Source organism: Somniosus microcephalus, chromosome 5 (genome assembly GCF_052327205.1).
Source record: "Somniosus microcephalus isolate GS21.2 chromosome 5, FLI_Smic_1.0, whole genome shotgun sequence".
Lineage (NCBI taxonomy): Eukaryota > Metazoa > Chordata > Chondrichthyes > Squaliformes > Somniosidae > Somniosus > Somniosus microcephalus.
In genome coordinates this window covers 87,166,745-87,191,214 of record NC_140991.1, presented here as the reverse complement: position 1 = coordinate 87,191,214, position 24,470 = coordinate 87,166,745, and the positions used below count along the sequence as shown (strand labels likewise).

General features: G+C 45.3%; 1 protein-coding gene across 7 annotated transcripts in view; it reads right to left on the bottom strand.

Annotated features, from left to right (window-relative positions):
* Nucleotides 1–24,470, bottom strand: part of cdk14 (cyclin dependent kinase 14) — an 845,377-nt gene that overhangs the window by 314,784 nt on the left and 506,123 nt on the right. For all 7 annotated transcript variants that reach the window (XM_085987941.1, XM_085987948.1, XM_085987945.1 and 4 more), the window contains one exon: nt 3,853–3,916. In XM_085987941.1, coding sequence (XP_085844067.1) covers nt 3,853–3,916 — 64 coding nt within the window. The remainder of the gene's footprint in view (nt 1–3,852; nt 3,917–24,470) is intronic.

Below are 24,470 nucleotides of genomic sequence, written 5' to 3'. Positions count from 1 at the left end.
GGGGATCCAATAACAGTAAGCAACAAGGCATGTGCTGTAATAATGATTCCTTTGAGAGAAGATTTGACTTAGCCAGCTTGAGAAAGTGATAGTTCTGTTTAAGTCAGTAGGAGATGCTTTAATTTATATTGTGCTGCTTGAAAAAAACCTCAGTTGTGACACCCATGTTATGATGGCCACTCACAACCAGGTGCTCTAGCTGACTGTGAAAGTCATAACACCACTATATATGTGTGTTGGTGTTTGAATTTGTAGGGTGGTACTTGTGGTTTGGTGAAAGCCAAAGTGCCAGTATAACTTGCCCACACTCACTTATGCCTATCTACTGTCAACATATCATCTGCCATTCTAACGTCCATTATGAAGTCATGATGCACACTGGCTTATGGGATGTCACATCAGCTCATATTACTGTGGATCTAAAACATCATCAGACTATCAAGTCAGCAACTGGAAAATCTCTGCTCTAGCCAGAAGTATAACCTTGACCTCACTGTGACTCACTACTTTAACATCCCTTCCCATTCCCAATCTGATATCTCCACCTTTGGCCTCCTACACTGTTCCAACCAGGCATAATGCAAGCTTCAAGAACAGTATCCTGTTCTTCTTTTGACGCACCCTGCTGCCAGCATGTCTGAACATCGACCTCTTATTCATAAGAACACAAGAATTAGGAGCAGGAGTGGGCCATACGGCCCTTCGCGCCTGCTCCGCCATTCAATAAGATCATGGCTGATCTTCGACCTCAACTCCACTTTCCCACTCAATACCCATATCCCTTGATTTCCCTAGAATCCAAAAATCTAGCTATCTCAGCCTTGAATATACTCAAAGACTCAGCATCCACAGCCCTCTGGAGCAGAGAATTCCAAAGATTCACAACCCTCTGAGTGAAGAAATTCCTCCTCATCTTGGTCTTAAATGACCGACACCTTATCCTGAGACTATGCCCTAGTTCTAGACTCTCCAGCCAGGGGAAACAACCTCTCAGCATCTACCCTGTCAATCCCCCTCAGAATCTTATATGTTTCAATGAGATCGCCTCTCATTCTTCTAAACTCCAGAGAGTAGAGGCTCAATCTCTCCTCATAGGACAACCCTCTCATGCCAGGGATCAATCTAGTGAACCTTTGTTGCACCGTCTCCCAAGGCATGCATGCCCGTTTTCAGATAAGGAGACCAAAACTGTGCACAGTACTCCAGGTGTGGTCTCACCAAAGCCCTGTTCAATTGTAGCAAGACTTCCTTACTCTTGTACTCGAACCCCCTTGCAATAAAGGCCAACATGCCTTTTGCCTCCCTAATTGCTTGATTTATCTGCATGTTAACTTTCTGTGTTGCCTGTACAAAGACACCTAAATCTCTCTGAACACCAACATTTAATAGTTTCTCACCATTAAAAAATACTCTGTTTTTCTATTCTTCCTACCAAAGTGAATAACCTCACATTTCCCCACATTGTACTCTCATCTGTCACCTTATTGCCCACTCACTTAACCTGTCTATATCCCTTTGCAGGCTCTTTATGTCCTCCTCACAGCTTACTGTCCCACCTAGCTTTGTATCATCAGCATACTTGGATACATTGCTGTCAACCCCACTAGTTACAGCCTGCCAACCAGAAAGTGACCCGTTTATCCCTACTCTCTGTTTTCTGTCCGTTAACCGATCCTCTATCAATGTTAATGTATTACCCCCAACCCCCCTTACGCTGTGTAGCAAACTTTTATGTAGCACCTTATCGAATGCCTTTTGGAAATCCAGATATATTACATCCACTGGTTACCCTTTATCTACCCTGCTAGTTACATCCTCAAAAAACTCCAATACATTTGTCAAACATGATTTCCCTTTCGTAAAACCATGTTGACTCTGCCTAATCATATGATTGTCTAAGTACCCTGTTCCTACTTCCTTAATAATGGATACTTTTAGCTATTTAGAGTGGGGGATCTGGTGATGTGGGGTGGGTCTATTCATGTCCTGGGGGAGCGGGAGCAGGGTTAACATGTGGTGTAACCAATTCATCAGGACAGTCTTGGCACGGAAGAAATGTTTGTGCAAGTAGTGTTTTCTCTTCTCAGAACTGGTGGACCCAATGTGTTTTGCCGGCATTGTCTGTTTTATTATAGATCTGCTGCATTTGCAATGTTTTATCCCTTTTTGTCCATTGCCCTCATTTTTCCACTTTTTTGTTTCACCATTTGAACTAGCTACATGCTCTTTTGATATGTGCCCATCTTTCCCACAACTCCATTTCAATCTCTCCCCTGCCACAGCACTGAAGTGGCCCTAATCAAAGTCACAAATGACATGCCCTGTGACTGTGACGTACTCTCCCTCCTCTCTGCAGTTTTTGACATGGTTGACCACAGTATCCTCCTGCAATGCCTATCTTCTGTTGTCCAAGTCAGTGAGGTTGCCTCACTTGGTTCCACTCTTGCCTAACAAATCATAGCCAGAGTATCACCAGCAATGGCTTCTCTTCCATCCCGTTACAACTGGAGTCCCCCCAGGGATCTATTCTTGGCCCCATTCTCTTCCTCATCTACATGCATTCCCTTGGCGACATCATCCAAAGACCTGGGGTCAGGTACCACATGTACTCTGATGATACACAGCTCTACCCTTCATCACCTATCTCGACATCTCCACTGTCTGTGTTGTCAGACTGCTTGTCTGGCATCCAGTTGTGGATTAGCCACAATTTTCTCCAGTTAAACATTGGGAAGACCAAAGTCATTGTCTCCGGCCCCTGCCACAAACTCCATAACCCTTGGCACCAGTTCCATTCCTGGTCACTGAATCAGGTTGAACCAGACTGTTTGCAACCTGAATATCCTATTTGACCCCGAGCTAAACTTCCGACTCCATGCCCTCTCCATCACAAAGACCGCCTACTTCCACTTCTGTAACATCAACTGCTTCTATTCCTCCCTCAGCCCATCTGCTGCTGAAACCCTCATCCATACCATTGTCACCGCCAGACTCGACTGTTCAATGCTCTCCTGCTGGCCTTTTATTTTCCAACCTCCATAAACCTCATCTCTGCTGTCAACATCCTATCCTGCACCAAGTGTTACTCATCCATTACCCCGGTGCTCGCTGATCTAAATTGGCACCTGGTCCCCAATGCCTCAAAGTTACAATTCTCATCTTTGTGTTTAAATCCCTCCATGGTGTCGCCCCTCCCTATCATTGTAACCGCCTTCAACCCTACAACCCTCCAAGAATTCTGTGTTCCCCCAACTCCAGCCACTTGTGCAACTCCCACTTCCTTTGCCTCACCATTGACAGCCATTCCTTCAGCTGTCTAGAGCATACGCTCTATAATTCCCTCCCTAAACCTCACCACCTCTCATCTAAGACCCTCCTTAAAACCCAACTCTGACCAAGCTTTTAGTCGCCTCTCCGAATATTTCCTTTGGCTTGGCAACCATTTTTGCCTGATTACGCCTCTGTGAAGCACCATGGGACATTTTTATTTGTTAAAGGCACTATATAAATGCAAGTGTTTCATCACTTTACCAATGATGATCTAACAGTTTACTTATCAGCAGTTTGCAACCCATTAACTCCCTGTCGGTAACTGGCTTATCTGTTGATTCTCTCCCCTCTCCAGTGTTCAGTTCTGATGAAGGCTACATAACCGGAATGTTTTCCCTTTACAGATGCTTGCTGGTGTGTTGTAACCTTACACCATTCTCTTTAAATTTGTAGTTAAAGTTGTACAATGCATGCCATTAAAACATTTAAGAGGCTTGCAAAACTGGGCAGCTATTCACACTGTGGATTTAAAAAAAATCACAAATACATTTTTGATTACAATATAAATTCCAATGAGATTACCTGTTTTCAAATGTGGTAAAGAGTGAACACCAGGCCAGGTTTCCTCTGTTGGAGTGCCCAAAACCTGCAATTAAACAAGAGAGTTTTAATTCGTCTATAATTACAGCTTTTACATTTGATAACCTTGGTCAATGGCACATACTTTACTTGCATGCAAAGGTATTTAATTTCCAGCACAGCTGTAAATAACTTTTCCACAGACTAATTTCCACATTGTACCACTAGAATTGGTATTACTGCACAGAGAAGCAGAATGGGCAGGAAAGAGGAGAGCCGCAATAGGGGTTGGGGGCAGGAGTGGGGAGAACAAGCTGGGCGAGAGATGGGCAGAAATAAAATCAGAAAATGCTGGAAATACTCAACAGGTCAGGCAGCATCTGTGGAAAAAGCAACAGAGTTACTGTTTCAGGTCGATGACCTTACATCAGAGATGGAAAAAGTTAGAGATGTTTTATTCAAGAACAGAGGCAGGGAAAGCTAGGGCTGGGGTGGGGGGGTGGGGGGGGGGGGGAAAGAAAGAGAACAAAAGAGAAGGTCTGTGATGGGATGGAAGGCAGGAGAGATTAAATGACAAAAGGGATGGTGCAAGGCAAAAAGGGGTGGTAATGAGACAACTAAAGAAACAAAAGATGGGTTTAGAAGAGGTATAAATGGTTACAGCAGAACCATTACCAGTACCTGCTGTCTGAAAAAATGAGAGCTGTGGTTATGGTCTGAAATTGTCAAACTCAATGCTGTAAAGTTTTTTTTTTTAATTATTCGTTCCTGGGATGTGGGCATCGCTGGCAAGGCCAGCATTTACTGCCCATCCTTGAGAAGCTGGTGGTGAGTCATCTAATCACCTGAGCTTCATTGGAACAATGTATGAGGCCGAGGACAGCAAGGTCAGGGTGGGAGGGAGTGGGATGGAGAATTAAAATGACAGGCGACCAGAAGCTCAGGATCGCACTTGTGGACTGAATGGAGGTGTTTAGCAAAGCGGTCACCCAATCTGCGTTTGGTCTCCCCAATGTAGAGGAGACCGCATCGTGAGCGGCAAATACAGAGTATTGAAAAAAGGATAATAAATTGCTGTTTCACCTGGAAGGAGTGTTTGGGGCCTTGGACGGTGGGAAGGGAGGAGGTGAAAGGACAGGTGTTGCATCTCATCCGAGAGATGGGCAGATGTGGAAGAGGCATAGGCCAATCGCCTTAGCTTTGAAGCTTCTTTTCCTCAGTCGTGTCTCAGTGAGTAGCACTGGAGTCAGAAAGTTGTGGGTTCAAGTCCCACTCCAGAGACCTGAGCACATAATCTAGGTTGACACTCCAGTGCAGTACTGAGGGAGTGCTACACTTTTAAAGGTGCTGTCTTTCAATTGAGGCCTTAAACTGAGGCCCTGTCTGCCCTCTCATGTGGCTGTAAACATAGCCCATCTCTGCCCCTGCCTCAGCTCATCCGCTGCTGAAAACCTTACCCCTGTCTTTGTTACCTCTAGACTTGACTATTCCAATGCACTCCTGGCTGGCCTCCCACGTTCTACCCTAAATAAACTTGAGATCATCCAAAACTCAGCTGCCCATCTCCTAACTTGCACTAAGTCCTGTTCACCCATCACCCCTTATGCTCGCTGACCTACATTGGCTCCTGGTTAAGCAACGCCCTGATTTCAAAATTCTCATCCTCGTTTTGAAATCCCTCCATGGCCTTGCCCCTCCCTATCTCTGTAATCTGCTGCAGCCCTACAACCCCTTCCGCCACCCCGAGATATCTGCGCTCCTCTAATTCTGCCCTCTTGAGCATCCCTGATTATAAGCACTCAACCATTGGTGGCCATGTCTTCTGTTGCCTAGGCCCTAAGCTCTGGAATGCCCTGCCTAAACCTCTCCACCTTTCTTTCCTCTTTTAAGATGCTCCTTAAAACTTACTTCTTTGACCAAGCTCCTTATGTGGCTCGGTGTTAAATTTTTTATTTTATAATACTCCTGTGAAGTGCCTTGGGACATTTTGCTACGTTAAAGGCGCTATATAAATACAACAAGTTGTTGTTCTTAAAGTATCCCACGGCACTATTCAAAGAACAACAGGGGAGTTCTCCCGGTGTCCAGGCCAACATTTATTCCTCAACCAACAAATAAAACAGATGATTTGGCCATTTACTTTCATTGTGGGAGCGTGGTATGTGCAACTTTGGCTGCCGTGTTGCCTACATTACAACAGTGACTACACTTCAAAAGTACTTAATTGGCTGTAAAGCACTTTGTGACATTCCAAGGTCGTGAAAAATGGATATAAATGCTTTCTTACTTTCCTCAAAAAAGTACTAAGGCAATAAAAACTCATGCCTACATAATAATCAGGTGGCCAAAAAAAAATTGACGTAGATTTCAGTCCCTGAAAAAAATCCCTCAGACTGCAAAAGAGAAGGCTGAAGCATTTGCAACCATCTTCAGCCAGAAGTGCAGAGTGGATGATCCATATTGGCCTCCTCCTGAGGGCCCCACTGCCACAGAAGCCAGTCTTCAGCCAATTTGATTCACTCCACATGATATCAAGAAATGGCTGAGCGGACTGGATATAGCAAAGGCTATGGGTCCCGACAACATCCCAGCTGTCGTGCTGAAGACGTGCTCCAGAACTAGCCGCGCCTCTAGCCAAGCTGCTCCAGTACAGCTCTTCTTAGGCAGTCCCTTGGAACCGAGGATGACTTGCTTCCACACTAACAATGAGTTCTCAGGTGAATGATCAGTCCAATGCGGGACCTACAGTCTCTGTCACAGGTGGGGCAGACGGTGGTTGAAGGGGTGGATGGGTGGGGTACTTGGGTTGACGTGCGCTCCTTGCGCTTGCTCCCGGCAAAGAGACTCAAGGTGTTCGGCACCTTCCCGGATGCTTCTCCTCCACTTTGTGCGGTCTTAGGCCAGGGATTCCCAGGTGTTGGTGGGGATGTTGCACTTTTTCAAAGGAGGCTTTGAGGGTGTCCTTAAAGCGTTTCCTTTGCCCACCTGGGGCTCTCTTGCCGTGTCGGAGCTCCGAGTAGAGCGCTTGTTTTGGGAGTCTCGTATTGGGCATGCGGACGATGTGGCCCGTCCATTGGAGCTGATCAAGCGTGGTCAAAGCTTCGATGCTCGGGATGTTGGCCTGAGCGAGAATACTGATGTTGGTGCACCTATCCTGCCAATGGATTTCCAGGATTTTGCGGAGGCAGCGTTTTGAGGTGCCTGCTGTACATGATCCATGTCTCTGAAGCATACAGGAGGGCGGATATCACTACTGCTCTGTAGACCATGAGCTTGATGCTGGGATTGAGGTCCTGGTCTTCAAACACTCTCTTCCTCAGGTGACCGAAGGCTGCACTGGCACACTGAAGGCAATGTTGGACTTAGTCATCGACGTCTGCCCTTGTTGACAGTAGAACGGAGAGGTACTCATCAAGGACAGAGAGGCAGTCAGTGTCCGCTGGAAGGAGCACTCCGAAGATTTCCTTAAACGAGACTCTGTCTTTGACGCGAGTGTCCTCAACTCCATCCCGCAGCATGCTACCCGCCACCACCTCAGCACAACCCCAGCCCGGCATGAGGTTGAAAAGGCCATCCGACAACTGAAGAACAATAAGGCCTCAGGAGCAGATGGAATCCCCGCCAAGGCACTAAAACATGGCGGAGAAGCACTATTGGCGCGAATACATGAACACAATTCTCTTATCTGGAAGGAGGAGAGCATGCCAGGGGATCTCAGATGCCGTAATCGTGACCATCTTCAAGAAAGGTGACAAGTCCAATTGCGGTAATTACAGAGGAGTCTCCCTGCTGTCTGCCACAGGGAAAGCCATCGCAAGAATCCTCCTCAATCGCATTCTCCCAGTGGCTGAAGAGCTCCTCCCCAGAGGCGCAATGCGGATTCTGCCCACTAAGAGGCACAATGGACATGATCTTCACCGCGCATCAACTACAAGAGAAATGCAGGGAACAGCACTAACCGCTCGCTGTACATGGCCTTCTTTGACCTCACAAAGGCCTTCGACACCATCAACCGTGAGGGATTATGGAGTGTCCTCCTCAAATTCGGCTGCCCTCAAAAGTTTGTCACCATCCTCCTTCTGCTTCACGATGACATGCAAGCAGTGATCTTGGCCAATGGATCCACCACTGATCCAATTCATGTACAGACCGGGATCAAGCAAGGCTGCGTCATCGCACCAACGCTCTTCCTGGCTGCAATGCTCCATCTCGCCCTCAGTAAGCGCCTCGCTGGAGTGGAGCTAATCTACGGAACAAACGGGAAACTGTTCAACCTCCGCTACCTCCAGTCCAGATCCAAGGTCATCCCATCCTCTGTCATCGAATTACAGTATGCAGACGATGCTTGCGTCTGCGCACACTCGGAGGTCGAACTCCAAACCATCATCAACAGCTTCACCGAAGGGTACGAGAGCATGGGCCTTACACTAAACAACCGTAAGCAGAAAGTCCTCTACCAACCTGCCCCCGCCACACAGTAGTACTCCCCGATTATCAAAATCCATGACGAGGCCTTGGACAACGTGGACCACTTTTCATACCTCCAGTACAGCTACAACACTGGCATCTATCCAACAATGTGGAAAACTGCCCAGGTATGTCCTGTCCACAAAAAGCAGGACAAATACAATCCAGCCAATTACCACCCCATCGGTCTACTTTCAATCATCAGCAAAGTGATGGACGGTGTCGTCGACAGTGCTCTCAAGCGGCACTTACTCACCTGCCCACTGATGCCCAGTTTGGGTTCCACCAAGACCACTCGGCTACAGACCTCATTACAGCCTTGGTCCAAACAAGGAGCTGAATTCCAGAGGTGATGGGAGAGTGACTGCCCTTGACATCAAGGCAGCATTTGACCGAGTGTGGCATCAAGGAGCCCTAGTAAAACTGAAGTCAATGGGAATCGAGGGGGAAAACTCTCCACTGGCTGGAGTCATACCTAGCACAAAGGAAGATGGTTGTGGTTGTTGGAGGTCAATCATCACAGCCCCAGGACATCGCTGCAGGAGTTCCTAAGGGCGGTGTACTAGGCCCAACCATCTTCAGCTGCTTCATCAATGACCTTCCCTCCAACATGTCACAAATGGGGATGTTCGCCGATGACTGCACAGTGTTCAGTGCCATTTGCAACTCCTCAGATAAAGAAGCAGTCCATGCCCACATGCAACAAGACCTGAACAACATTCATGCTTGGGCTGATAAGTGGCAGGTAACATTCGCGCCACAGAAGTGCCAGGCAATGACTATCTCCAACAAACGAGAGTCTAACCACCGCCCCATGACACTCAACTGCATTGCCGAATCCCCCATCAACATCCTGGGGGCTACCATTGACCAGAAACTTAACTGGACCAGACACATAAATACTGTGGCAACAAGAGCAGGTCAGAGGCTAGGTATTCTGTGGTGAGTGTTTCACCTCCCGACTCCCCAAAGCCTTTCCACCATCTACAAGGCACAAGTAAGGAGTGTGATGGAATACTCTCCACTTGCCTGGATGAGTGCACCTCCAACAACGCTCAAGAAGCTCGACACCATCCAGGACAAAGCAGCCCGCTTAATTGGCACCCCATCCACCACCTTAAACATTCACTCCCTCCACCATCGGAGCAACGTGGCTGCAGTGTGTACCATCTACAAGATGCACTGCAGCAACTCGTCAAGGCTTCTTCGGCAGCACCTCCCAAACCCGCAACCCCTACCACCTAGAAGGACAAGGGCAGCAGGCGCATGGAAACATCACCACCTCCAAGTCACACACCATCCTGACTTGGGAGTATATCGCCGTTCCTTCATCGACGCTGGGCCAAAATCCTGGAACTCCCTCCCTAACAGCACTGTGGGAGTACCTTCACCACACAGGCTGCAGCGGTTCAAGGCAAGAGCAATTAGGGATGGGCAATAAATGCTGGCCTTGCCAGCGACGCCCGGATCCCATGAACTCATTAAAAAAAGAGACACTTTTCTAATGGTTTGTTCTAATTTTAATAGCAAATTTGGATAACAATGAGCCCGACAGCTGTATTTCCATCCTACAATTACATCATTCACAACAGAGCAAATTCTCCACTACTGTCTGGCTATATCATCACATTGTGATTTAGCATACATACCGACACTGATGCAGAAAAGTCCAAATTTGTTCAACAGATAAGCAAGTAATTTATCCTGGGGCAGCAACAGCACGATTTATGGGACAGTTACACCAAAAATGTTTATTTTAAAAGGTACCGTCAGCTGAAGCCTTTTACTTCTGGCACTGATTGGAGAGAATACACAAGGAAGATTCTGTTCAGTTTTGACATACCAGCCACAAGAAATCACAATGCACTCTGCTCTTTATTAGAATAATCAATACATTCTCTGATTGACTGCAACTGGAAAGTCTAGGCACAAATTATCCATGTTTTCCTCACATGATTCATGTGAAGCACCTTGGGACATTTTACTACATTAAAGACACTTTAAAAAAGAAAGTTGCTGCTAAAGTAAAATATTCTGCCATTTCAGACCCTTGGGTGTTGCTATCAACTAGACCATAATATTCTAACATTTAAAACTGGTGAAAATTAGAACTAATCCTTGTTATGTCACAATCTCTTTCTTTTGAGCCTTTAGCCTGACCAAACTAAAAAGATGCTGTGAAAACGCTAGTCACCAAGTTTCTTTTATATATTATTTAACAACCTAATCAATTATTGAAAATCAAAAATCAAATCAAATTTTATTGTCATTGTAGTGCACAAGTGCAGTACAACGAAATGTAGGTTTGCGGCTCCCGAGAGTGTACATTTGGATTAAGACATTTAAACATTCAACATACATTTGGCTTGTAGTATATTAACATAAATATAACCATAATAAAGTGCATTGGCAGATGTGCAGGCTTTAGGGTTTATTTGTTGTGGAGTTCAGTAGGATGACAGCCCTGGGAAAGAAGCTGTTCCTAAATCTGGTCGTACGGGTGCGAATGCATCTGTAGCGTCTCCCAGATGGCAGGAGGGTGAACAGACTGTGGCTGGGGTGGGTAGGGTCTTTGATGATGGACCGTGACCTCCATAGACAGCGTTTCTGGTATATGTGCTCTATGGTCGGTAGCCGGGTGCCAGTAATGCATTGGGCAGTTTTGACTACCCGCTGCAGGGCTTTCCGGTCATAGTAGCTACAGCTGCCATACCATACTGTGATACAGTTTGTCAGGATGCTCTCTATTGTGCAGCGGTAAAAGTTAGAGAGGATCAGGGGTGACAGGTTACATCCCTTCAGCCTCCTTAGGAAATATAGGCGCTGCTGGGCCTTCACCAGAGAGGAGGTGTTGAGGGACCAGGAGAGGTCTTCCGTGATGTGGACTCCGAGGAACTTAAAGCTGTCCACCCTTTCCACCACAGCCCCATTGATGTGATGGGGGTGTGACTTCCGCCTTTGGACTTCCTGAAGTCCACAATGATTTCTTTTGTTTTCTTGGTGTTAAGGGCCAGGTTGTTATCGGCGCACCACTTCACGAGATGCTGGACCTCCTTCCTGTAGGCTGACTCATCATTGTTGGTGATCTGGCTTACTACCGTGGTGTCATCCGCAAACTTGATGATGGTGTTGGAACCATTAACAGCCACACAGTCGTGGGTGAAGAGGGAGTAGAGGAGGGGGCTCAGCACACATCCTTGTGGGGCCCCCGTGTTCAGGGTCGGGGGGTGGGGGGGGGTGTGGTTACCTAATTTGACAGACTGGGGTCTGTTTGTTAGGAAGTCCAGGGTCCAGTTGCAGAGGGAAGTGTTCAGGCCAAGAGTTTGGAGTTTGGTGGCCAGCTTGTTGGGGACGAGTGTTGAATGCTGAGCTGTAGTCTATGAACGGCATTCTGATGTAGGTCTCCTTACCATCTAGGTGATTCAGTGTCGAGTGTAGAGCAGTTGTGATTGCATCCTCGGTTGATCTGTTTGCACGATAGGCAAACTGGTGTTGGTCAAGAGAGGCGGGAACACTGGCTTTGATGTGGGCTAAGACCAGTCTCTCGAAACACTTCATTATGATGGGTGTGAGTGCGACAGGTCAATAGTCGTTCAGGCACGTCACAGCCGTTTGTTTTGGCACAGGAATAATGGTAGCGGTCTTGAAGCATGTAGGGACTACTGCCTGGGCCAATGACAGATTCAACTGTTCCAGTGCAAAGTTCGCTCAATTTCTCGGAGAAAATCAGAGCAAGTGCCACTCTAGATGGCTCACATACACCTACTAGCATCTGGCTCAAAAGAGGAAGGAAAACCAAAACAGTTCTGATAGGTCAGCAACCTGAAACTTTAACTCTATTTTTCTCCTCACAGATGCTGCCTGACTTGCTGAGTGTTTCCAGCATTTTATTCTTTACAAAACCAGGCAACAGAGCTCCAATCAAATACAGGTATAACAAAATGAGAAGTGATGTAGGAAATAAATTAAGGTTGTAAACTATTCTTGTCAGAATCAAAACAAAAGCTAGAACAGAGACAGAGAAGTATGTATTACATGTAGGCGAAAGTTTTAATACATGTAAATAGTAGCCATACAGAGGAGGCCTGTTCTCAATGGGTATTACTGGTGTCAACTCTTGTGTAGGACCAATACAACATTGAAAATAGCTCATTTCATGTGGCTAATTGTTTGTTTAATAGTTGAATATTACTTTTCATCTACATTTTATTCTTCACATCAATGAATGAATCTGTCCTACATCGAAGGCTGATTTTGTTCCCTCAAGAAAAAGACTGCCCCAACTTCAATCCACATGCAGAGTGGTCCATTCATCCATAGAGGGAGCCACTGCACTGAAGTCCCAAACATTGCGTTCTGTCACTTACCATTCCTATCTTGACTGCAGAAACGCTTTATACCACCTTAGTACAGAAAAATATATATAGATATTCTGCTTGGTGAAGCTGTAGACCCATTAGAACACCAATGTCACACAGGAGCAGGCTGAAGAGAATTGTTGAATGTGCAAAATATGAACACGTCCAATTTGCAACCTTTCACCTCTTACAGTGGAGTAGCAGAACAAGTGTCATGTTTGCTTTCATCGTCATTTATTGTCCTACTCCAATTTCTTTCTCACCTGTTTCCTTCTCATACTATTTTTCTTTTTTACTCCCATTTCATATTTATTTCATCTGTGTATTAGGTGAAGTGTCAGAGAGAAAATGAAGTGACAATAAAGATAGAATATGTACCCTGTAAGATTGTCTTCATTTTTCAAATACTGTAATACTAGTCGATCTCCTTTGGCATTGCACTTAGGGTGTCAATGCAGTCTTCACGTCCAGGAGGGTAAGAGGATGGAAAATAATTGGAGCAGGGATGAGGTAGGACTATGAAGAAAGGTGACGAGAATAGGGTAGAGCAGTGTGGGGTAGGGCGGAGGCTGGTAGGGGAATCGAGAGAGGGAGAAAACAACAGATGAGGAGTGGTGAAAGAACAGGAGTGGGGGTAGAGAATGGGATCGTCAAGAATAAAAATGGAACCGAGTAAAATGAATTCAATGAAGTGGGATGTTTCATTAATTTAAAGCAGCTTTACAAGGACTGGGTAGCAACCGCACCAAATAAATAATGTAAAGAAAGTTGGCAATGGTTAGGATAAACAAATTAAATATATTTTGGAAAAAGTTGACAAAATTAACTGAATAAAGGTGTGGGGTTAATAAGCTGAAGGGATCCTTACACAGCATTAGGGTTAAACAAAAACATTAACTAAAGATCAGGGCTTCACTGGGGGAAATGATTTAAACACAAGGCCGTTCAGAAGACGATCAATGGGGAAAGGCAGATGCAGCAGCAACAGCCGGCTTTTCCCTCTGATGCTATCAAGGCAGGGCAACAGCAGCAAGTGACAAGGTCGCAGTACTGCGAGACCAACAAGGCAGGTAATCAAGCGAGGGCATCTAAGCAGCCAGCTGCACCAAACAGAAAGGCCCAGGAGCCAGGGCAGCTATTTAACCAATACTCAGGGAGGTGAGGCGGCACAGCAGCAGCAATACTGCCGTCAAACAGAAAGAGCTGCTAAGTGAAGCAGGCTGCAGGAGCCGAACCCCTGCTACCCTCCAAAAACAGGATCGGGGGAACATGAAAACACGGATTTCTGTGGGGAGCAAGGGGACTACAACGGACTTGCTTTTATGTACCATCAGTAAGTGGCACTGATCCTTGGGAAATGCTTTGCTACAGCACTACCCTGTGGTGTATATTTAGTAATGCAGTTAGAATTGACAAAGGTCTCGAGTTTAGTTGATTGACGGTCATGCAACATTAGGTGGCATAACGTTACATTCATAGCGCCACCTACAAGCATAACTCCATTAGAATGTTGAGACTACTCACCATTTTTAAGATATACCCTCCAAACACTACAAGAGTAAAGCGTAGCTTCATTGGTTATGGGGAAACCATATATGCTTTTTATACACCTTACAAAAAGCTAACATTGCAGATAGGCAGTGCCATACCGGGATTCTCACTTCTTTCTATAAAGACTCAGGACCTGCGCCAGTTCATTTCTTGGTACATCCAATGTAGTTTCATGTATTGAAATTGAAGAGGCAGGCCAAAAACTTTCATATACTGAAATTTCATCCTGGAAGTTGCTGTCAGTGCTTGGTGACAATGCAACATTGTGAACCTGGAAATGACTAGCAACTGCAATTTTATTCTGTAGGTTTTATTCTGGTGCACTTCATGGTTGTTATAACCCATCTAATGAGAACAGTAAAATCATGTGTTAAACTGCTGTCTTTTTGACCCTCAAAAGCTGAAAGTAAACCTCATTAGCATACAAACCGACCACAAAGAATTCCACTCCTGGCCCAGTTCCACTCTCCTGCCTCTCCAGCCAGTTTCCTGCTGTTCCAGGCTGCTACTACTAATGTACCCAGACCTTGAAAATTGCTCAGATTCTCTCGGGTATGAAAATGGTGTGGTAGGCCCCCTGCAATACTATCCCGTGCCAATCCATTGTTCTCACACTCAACACCAGAACAGTCAGCAGAAGACCAGGAGTTGGAACAGTCAGCGATACTGTTCTCTATGCCATTGGGTTTACCTATTTGAATTTGGAAAGCCCAGCGCAGGTACGTTAAAATGAACATCTCTATTTCCTTCAAAACTATTTGTCTTAATTTCATCATCAAGGCTCCTATGAGGCGTCTTATCAAACAGCTTTTAAAAATCCACACACACCACATCTACTGCATTTCCTTTATCAATACACTATTAAATTTGCCAGACTTGCCTTTCACAAATCCACGCTGGTTGTCTTATAATGAACCCATGTGTTTCTTCGTGAGTATTAATTTTATCCAGTATTATGGACTCTAGAACCTTATCCACTACTGATGTTAGACTGACTAGTCGATCATTGTTACAACCCTCAAAATGATTTCTAAGCAGATACTGGACTAATTTTCAAAGGTAATAATCTATGTGGCATTCATTATTTTATCTAGTAGTCTATTCCTCATAGTCATAGCTCTGTGGGGTTGGGAGGGGAGGAGGGGGGTTAATCATTCTAATCTCAAGTCTTGCTAATTTTATACTTGTGTCCCTTTAGGCAGGACTCAAATTCCAAATTAAATAACTTGCTTGTACCTATATTATCCATTACTCTAAGCATTTTAAAAGCCTGGATCATATTGCCTCTCAATCAGCTGCTCTCTCATGAGAGCACCTTCAGTTCAACAGTCATTCTTCATAACTTAGAGCCCCAAGTACTGGAATCATCCTCTTTACTCTTCTCTGAACCGTCTCCAATGCAAAATCTTTTGAATGTAGTGCGACCAAAACTGCATGCAATACTCTGAATGATCGACATAACGTTGGAGCACCATGCTTCAACTTGTATTAAAATGCCCGAGATTCACCCTAGTAAACAATTAGTCTTGTTACTAGCTCACAGAAATGTATTTTTCATGTGTGAAAACTTAGTCTCCTAGGCAAATGAGACTTGTTTGTATTCTCGACCAATTAACCCAACCTTACAGATATAGCATTGGTAAATATCTTTTCATAAAGATTATTAGCTGAAACACTGTTGGCACCACCAATGACTTAACTCCCTTAAAAGGGCTTGATTTTGCTCGCTACACCAACTGGTCATGCAGGTTACAACTGATTTCCTGCACAAAAGATCTGAAACTCAATTTACACGAGTCCCGAAGGCCGTGTTGCCTGCCCGATGCCAGGGTTAAGGACATCTCCTCTGGACTGGAGAGAAACTTGGAGTGGGAGGGGGAGGATCCAGTTGTCGTGGTCCATGTTGGTACCAACGACATAGATTGGACAAGGAAGGAGGTTCTGCTGAGGGAGTTTGAGCAGCTAGGGGCCAAATTAAAAAGCAGAACCACAAGGGTAATAATCTCTGGATTATTACCTGAGCCACGAGCGAATTTGGCTAGGACAAATAAAATTAGAGAGTTAAATGCGTGGCTCAAAGACTGGTGTGGGTGAAATGGGTTTTGCTTCCTGGGACACTGGCACCAGTACTGGGGCAGGAGGGAGCTGTTCCGTTGGGACGGGCTTCACTTGGCCAGTGCTGGGACTAGAGTCCTGGCGGATCATATAACTAGGGCTGTAGAGAGGGCTTTAAACTAACTAGTGGGGGGGAGGTTCCTAGAGAGCAAATAATAAAAATGACAACAGAGAAGGTCATAGACTTAGGTAGCAGTGGGGAAATTAAAAACCAGAGCGTGTCAGGAAGGGGCAGAAGGGATGGAGTAAAAGGTAACGTAATAAAAAGGGCAAAAGCAGGAACTAAGTATCACAAAACATCTTTGAAAGTTCTCTATCTGAATGCACGTAGCATTCGTAACAAAATAGACGAGTTAATGGCACAAATAACTACATATGGGTATGATCTTGTGGCCATTACAGAAACATGGCTGCAGGGTGACAATGCCTGGGAATTAAACATACCAGGTTATTTAACGATCAGGAAGGGCAGGCAGGAAGGAAGGGGAGGTGGGGTGGCTATGTTAATAAAGGAAGGAATCATTGTAATACAGAGAAATGATATTGGGTCAAAAGATCAGGATAATGAAACAGTTTGGGTAGAGGTAAGGAATAATAAGGGGAAAAAAACACTAGTGGGCGTAGTCTATAGGCCTCCGAACAGTGGCAACTCTGTTGGACGGAGTATCAATCAGGAAATAGTTGAGGCTTGTAATAAGGGAACATCTATAATTATGGGGGATTTTAACTATCATATTAATTGGACAAATCAAATTGGGCAGGGCTGCCTTGAGGATGAGTTCATTGAGTGTATTAGGGATGGGTTTCTTGAGCAGTATGTAACTGAACCGACCAGGGGGCAAGCAACCTTAGATCTGGTCCTGTGTAACGAGACAGGATTAATTAAAAATGTCCTAGTAAAGGATCCCCTTGGAATGAGTGACCATAACATGGTTGAATTCCATATTCAATTAGAGGGTGAGAAGGTTGGATCTCAAACAAGCGTGCTAAGCTTGAATAAAGGAGACTATGAAGGTATGAGAGCGGAATTGAGTAGAGTGGATTGGGAAAATAGATTAAAGGGTAAGACGATGCATGATCAGTGGTGTACATTTAAGGAGTTATTTTACAACTTCCAAAAAATATATATTCCACTGAGAAGAAAAGGGTGCAAAAGAAAAGACAGCCATCCGTGGCTAAGTAAAGAAATTAAGGATCGTATTCGACTAAAAACAAGAGCATATAAGGTAGCCAAATCTAGTGGGAGGATAGAGGATTGGGAAAACTTTAAAAGACAGCAAAAAATAACAAAAAGATTGATTAAGAAAGGGAAGATAGATTATGAAAGTAAATTAGCAAAAAATATAAAAACAGATAGTAAGAGTTTTTATAGTTATATAAAAAGAAAAAGGGTGGCTAAAGTAAATGTTGGTCCCTTAGAGGATGAGACCGGGAAATAATGGTGGGTAATATGGAGATGGCAAAAACACTGAATGAATATTTTATATCAGTCTTTACAGTAGAAGACACTAAGAATATCCCAACACTGGACAAACAGGGGGCTAAAGGGGGGGGGGGGAGGAGCTAAACACTATCAAAATCACTAAGGAAGTGGTACTCGATAAAATAATAGGACTCAAGGCGGATAAATCACCTGGACCTGATGGCTTACATCCTAGGGTCTTGAGGGAAGTGGCGGTAGGGATTGTGGATGCATTGGTAATAATTTTCCAAAACTCCCTGGACTCGGCAATGGTCCCGGCAGACTGGAAAACTGCTAATGTAACACCCTTATTTAAAAAGGGCAGTAGACAGAAGGCTGGAAACTATAGACCGGTTAGCCTAACATCTGTGGTAGGTAAAATTTTGGAGTCCATTATTAAGGAGACAGTAACAGGACATTTGGATAATCATAATTTAATAGGACAAAGTCAGCATGGTTTTATGAAAGGGAAGACATGTTTGACAAATTTGCTGGAGTTCTTTGAGGAAGTAACATATAGGGTGGATAAAGGGGAACCAGTGGACGTAGTGTATTTAGACTTCCAAAAGGCATTTGACAAGGTGCCACACAAAAGATTATTGCTTAAGATAAAAAATCACGGGATTGGGGGTAATATTCTGGCATGGATAGAGGATTGGCTATCTAACAGAAGGCAGAGAGTTGGGATAAATGGTTCATTCTCAGACTGGCAATCAGTAACTAGTGGTGTTCCGCAGGGGTCAGTGCTGGGTCCCCAGCTCTTTACAATCTATATTAACGATTTGGAGGAGGGGACCGAGTGTAACATATCAAAGTTTGCAGATGATAGTAAGATGGGAGGGAAAGTAGTGAGTGAGGAGGACATAAAAAACCTGCAAGGGGACATAGACAGGCTAAGTAAGTGGGCAGAGATTTGGCAGATGGAATACAATACTGGAAAGTGTGAGGTTATGCACTTTGGCAGGAAAAATCGTAGAGCAAGTTATTATCTTAATGGCAAGAAACTGGAAAGTACTGAAGTACAAAGGGATCTGGGGGTCCTGGTGCACGAAACTCAAAAAGGTTAGTATGCAGGTGCAGCAAGTGATTAAGAAGGCCAATGGAATGTTGGCTTTCATTGCTAGGGGGATAGAATATAAAAATAGGGAGGTATTGCTTCAGTTGTACAAGGTATTGGTGAGACCGCACCTGGAATACTGCATACAGTTTTGGTGTCCATACGTAAGAAAAGACATACTTGCTCTCGAGTCAGTACAAAGAAGGTTCACTCGGTTAATCCCGGGGATGAGGGGATGGACATATGAGGAGAGGTTGAGTAGATTGGGACTCTACTCATTGGAGTTCAGAAGAATGAGAGGCGATCTTATTGAAACATATAAGATTGTGAAGGGGTTGGATCGGGTGGATGCGGGGAGGATGTTCCCGATGATGGGTGAAACTAGAACTAGGGGGCATAGTCTTAGAATAAGGGGCTGCTCTTTCAAAACTGAGATGAGGAGGAACTACTTCACTCAGAGGGTGGTAGGTCCATGGAATATGCTGCCCCAAAAAGCTGTAGAAGCTACATCATTACACAAATTTAAAACAGAAATAGACAGTTTCCTAGAAGTAAAGGGAATTAAGGGTTACGGGGAGCGGGCAGGAATTTGGACATGAGTCTAGGTCCGGATCGGTCATGGCCCTGTGGGTAGTGGAGCGGGCCCAGGGGCCGTGTAGCCTGATCCTGCTCCTATTTCGTGTGTCTAATTCTGTTAGATTCAGGAGATGGTTCTCTGATAGTGGATTGGCGGTTAGGATCAGATCAGCCATGATCTTATTGAATGGCGGAGCAGGCTCGAGGGGCCGATTGGCCTACTCCTGCTCCTATTTCTTATGTTCTTATGTAACATACGCAGTAACACAACTTTCTATATTAAGACAGTCACGGTGACTGTTTTAGCAAAAACGAAGTAAAATATAGTGCCTTATTATTTGTAATAAGTTAAATTTACCCTGGCATTAGTTGGGGCCTAGTTACCACACTGCACAAATTGACACACTGCGCTATGTATGTTCCCAATTATCTGCCAGAAAATTTGCGCACTTCAGGATAGCCACGGTTTTCACTGGAGACTGCCAAAATTTATTCAAAAAATAAACGAAAAAACCTTCAGTTTAAATTATAACTTTGGAGCTACTGACTCGAACAAAACTATCAGGAATCAAGCCTTCAAATCAGGAAACCTGTGGGAATCAGATGCCAGAAAAATATATGAAAACCTTCAGCAAATGAAACCCCAGCAATTGTCACTAGAGAGCTGGATAACAGCTGTGACAGCAGAACAGAAACTTAAGTAAACAATATCAATTTTTGTGTGAAAAAGTAAATTGAATTACAGAAGGGAAGATAAATTGCTAATTTAATACAGTGGCAAGAAGTTAAAATGAAATGAACAAACAATCTGTTGACAGCTAATGAGAAATGCCATGATACAATGGAACTTCAATTATAACTGATTTCCATGATCCAAAAAGGTACCCGTCAGCATTGCAGATAACAGAAGTTTCAATGTAATCAGTTCCAATTCACCTTGGGGACACAAATAAAAGCCCTTCAGAAAAAGGGTGTTCTCAACCTGTTTATCAAATATACATAGAAACATAGAAGATAGGAGCAGGAGTAGGCCATTCGGCCCCTCGAGCCTGCTCCGCCATTCAATGAGATCATGGCTGATCATCCAAACTCAGTACCCTGTTCCTGCCTTCTCTCCATATCCCTTGATCCCTTTAGCCTTAAGAAATATATCCAACTCCTTCTTGAATATATTTAATGAATTGGCCTCTACTGCCTTCTTTGGCAGAGAATTCCACAGGTTCACCACTCTCTGGGTGAAGAAATTCCTCCTCATCTCAGTCCTAAATGGCTTACCCCTTATCCTTAGACTGTGACCCCTGGTTCTGGACTCCCTGACCATCAGGAACATCCTTCCAGCATCTAGTCTGTCTACTCCTGTTAGAATTTTATAAGTTTCGATGAGATCCCCTCTCATTCTTCTAAACTCCAGCGAGTACAAGCCCAATCGAACTAATCTCTCCTCATAAGTCATTCCTGCCATCCCAGGTATCAGTCTGGTGAATCTTCGCTGCACTCCTTCCATGGCAAGAACATCCTTCCTCAGATAAGGCGACCAAAACTGCACACAATACTCAAGGAGTGGCCTCACCAAGGCCCTGTACAACTGCAGCAAGACATCATTGCTCCTGTACTCAAACCCCCTCGCTACAAAGGCCAACATACCATTTGCCTTCTTAACCGCCTGCTGCACCTGCATGCTTACCTTCAGCGACTGGTGCACAAGAACACCCAGGTCTCTTTGCACTTCCCCTTCTCCCAATCTATTGCCATTCAAATAATAATCTGCCTTCCTGTTTTTGACACCAAAGTGGATAACATCGCATTTATCCACGTTATATTGCATCTGCCATGCTACTGCCCAATCACCCAACCTGTCCAAATCATACTGGAGTTTCTCGGCATCCTCCTCACAGCACACACGCCCACCCAGCTTTGTGTCGTCTGCAAACTTGGAGATATTACATCTAGTTCCCTCGTCCAGATCATTAATATATATAGTGAATAGCTGGGGTCCAAGGACCGATCCCTGCGGTACCCCACTAGTCACTGCCTCCCACTCGGAAAAAGAGCCGTTTATTCCAACTCTTTCCTTTCTGTCTGCCAACCAGTCTCTATCCAAGTCAATACCTTGCCCCCAATCCCATGTGCCTTAATTTTACACGCTAATCTCTTATGCGGGACCTTATCGAAAGCCTTTTGAAAATCCAAATACACCACATCCACTGGTTCACCCTTATCTATTTTACCAGTTACATCCTCAAAAAATTCCAGTAGATTAGTCAAGCATGATTTACCTTTTGTAAAGCCATGTTGACTTTGTCCGATCCGGTCACTTTTTTCCAAGTGCTCTGCTATTACATCCTTTATAATGGACTCTAGCATGTTCCCCACTACCGATGTCAGGCTTACTGGTCTGTAATTCCCTGTTTTCTCTCTACCACCCTTTTTAAACAGTGGGGTAACATTAGCTACCCGCCAATCCATGGGTACGGTTTCAGAGTCTATGCAAAACTCTAATATTTTATGTTTTCTTCAAAAGATAAATGCCAATAAAAATGTTTCAAGCTATAAAAATTGTATGCATTTATGAGAACATAATTATATAAGAGAAGCAGATTAACGTCCCTCCCAATGGCCCATTGTGCAAGGCACTGTTCAAAGAATTGCTAAGTCACACAGACCAGAAGGGCTGTGGTCCACTCGTCAGTCTGCGCGGAGTTAGCTGATCTCAGTTGAAGCAGCAATTAGGGCTCTACAATTGGTCCCAGTGCCCCATAGCTTATGAAAGGAAGAATCAGCCAGGGTTCGAGTTCATGACCACTATCCAGTGACTCCTTCTGGATTGTGTGCCCGTCAAGTTAGGGCAGGATCAGGTTTGACTGTGATGCCCAGGAGAATGGGCATTTGGTGAGATATTAGAGAACTGTTGGTGCCTCTAGAACTCTACCCCAAAAGGAATCATCACCCTCAGAAGAGGGAAGAACAATAGGTCCAGGATAATGTTGTGTATGTACCTTTAAGGGAATAACTGGTCTTAGACTGCAGTACCGGCAGTGACCACCCCTGTATAAAAGGCCCGAGCAGGCTTCTGTAGTTTCAGTTTCAAGCTGCCTCTTGTTCAGTAAAGTACCTGTTAAACTGTTCTCCCGAAGTCCGTGTATTATTGAGGCGCGGACTTTACAGTGGCGACGAGTAAGTTCGAACTCACCTGCAGTGTGGCATCATCTCACGGGGATCTCACCTGAAAGGAAGGTCCTGGAAGGTCGTAGTCTGAGCAACGGGCGTCGACCGAGGGCAACCGCCCAAAGAATCCATCGGTGTTTGGAGAATTGCGGGAGAGACTGTGGTTCCAGCGAATCGTGCTGGTAGTAGGTAGCGCGCTGACCCTTCCGGACTTCGGCGGGCTCAAGCTCGATCGAGCGGCTCTACAAATCGGGCCACGCAGCATCGCCGGGAAAAGAAAACGAGAGAGGGTGGAGCGCACAGGGCGCGGTCGGTGCTCGAGAACAGGACAGCAGAGAGAAACTAAACGGGGGGGGGGGGAAGGAAAGCGAGACGCGCCGAAGCTGCGGGTCGCCGCCAGTACCCCGTAGAACGCTAGGAGCAGCGTGGCAGTAAGGGGAAGAAGCAAAAGCATGGGAGGCGCCATTTTATCCCGCTGGGGAAGAAGCAAAAGCACGGGAGGCGCCATTTTATCCCGCTGGGGAAGAAGCAAAAGCACGGGAGGCGCCATTTTATTCCACTGGGGAAGAAGCAAAAGCGCGGGAGGCGCCATTTTAAATCACAGAAACCCCACAGTGCAGATAGAGGCCATTTCGGCCCATCGAGCCTGCACCGACAAATGTCCCACCCGATCCCCGTAACCCCTACACCAACACATATCCCACCCTATCCCCATAACCCCACGTATTTAATCCCCCTAACACTAAGGGTCAATTTATCATAGCCAATCATCCTAACCCGCACATCTTTGGACTGTGGGAGGAAACCGGAGCACCCGGAGGAAACCCACGCAAACACGGGGAGAATGTGCAAACTCCACACAGACAGTCACCCAAGGCCGGATTCAAACCCGGGTCCCTGGTGCTGTGAGGCAACAGTGCTAACCACTATGCCACCGTGCTGCTCCAAATCACCCAAGATGCCAAAAAGTGGCAGTGTCACTGCTTTCGACAACGAGGTAGAAGACTGGGCCACGTATGTGGAAAGAATTGCAAGGCAAATGAGGTGGCTGATGGAAAGAGGGCATCGGTATTATTAAACCTGATGGGTGCGAGTACGTACGGCCTATTGCGGAATTTAATTACCCCAGCTAAACCAGTGGAGAAAAGTTTTGAGGAGATTGTTCATATCTTACAGGAACACCTAAGCCCTACACCACTGCTGACAGCAGAAAGATTCAAGTTCCATAAAAGAAACCAGCACAAAGATGAGAGCAATGCTGACTATCTTACGGAACTATGCAAGTTATCGAAGCACTGCCAGTTCGGAGCAGGACTGGCAGACACCTTAAAGGATAAGTTTGTCTGCGGGCTCCAGAGTGAAGGAACCCAGAAACGATTACTTTCAAAAAAAGGACCTGACGCTAGAACAGGCTTTCAGCGTGGCAGTATCCTACGAAGCAGCAGCACGGGGAGCTGCGGAAATACAACAGAAACCACAAGAATACAGCGCTAACGAAATGGCGTATGGAGCCGAAAAGTGCTATCGCTGCGGCAGAACAACCCATGAGCAGAAAGACTGAATATGCAGGCAATGCGGGAAAATGGGACATATAGCAAGAGTCTGCAGGTCGGGAAAGAAGACCAACATGACAAGAACTACTAAGGAACAGTACAGGAAAGTAAAGAAACTGACAGATGGTAGTTCAGAAGATCAGGAGAGTGATAAGGACTCCGGGAGCAGGCGACTAAGTTGTTTAAAGCTACACAACGTGATTGCAAAAGAAGATCACCAAACCATTTGAGTCACCCTCATGATAGCAGGGTCCCCAGTGAAGATGGAATTGGACACAGGATCAGCCCTAACTGTCATGAATCGACGAGACTATGAG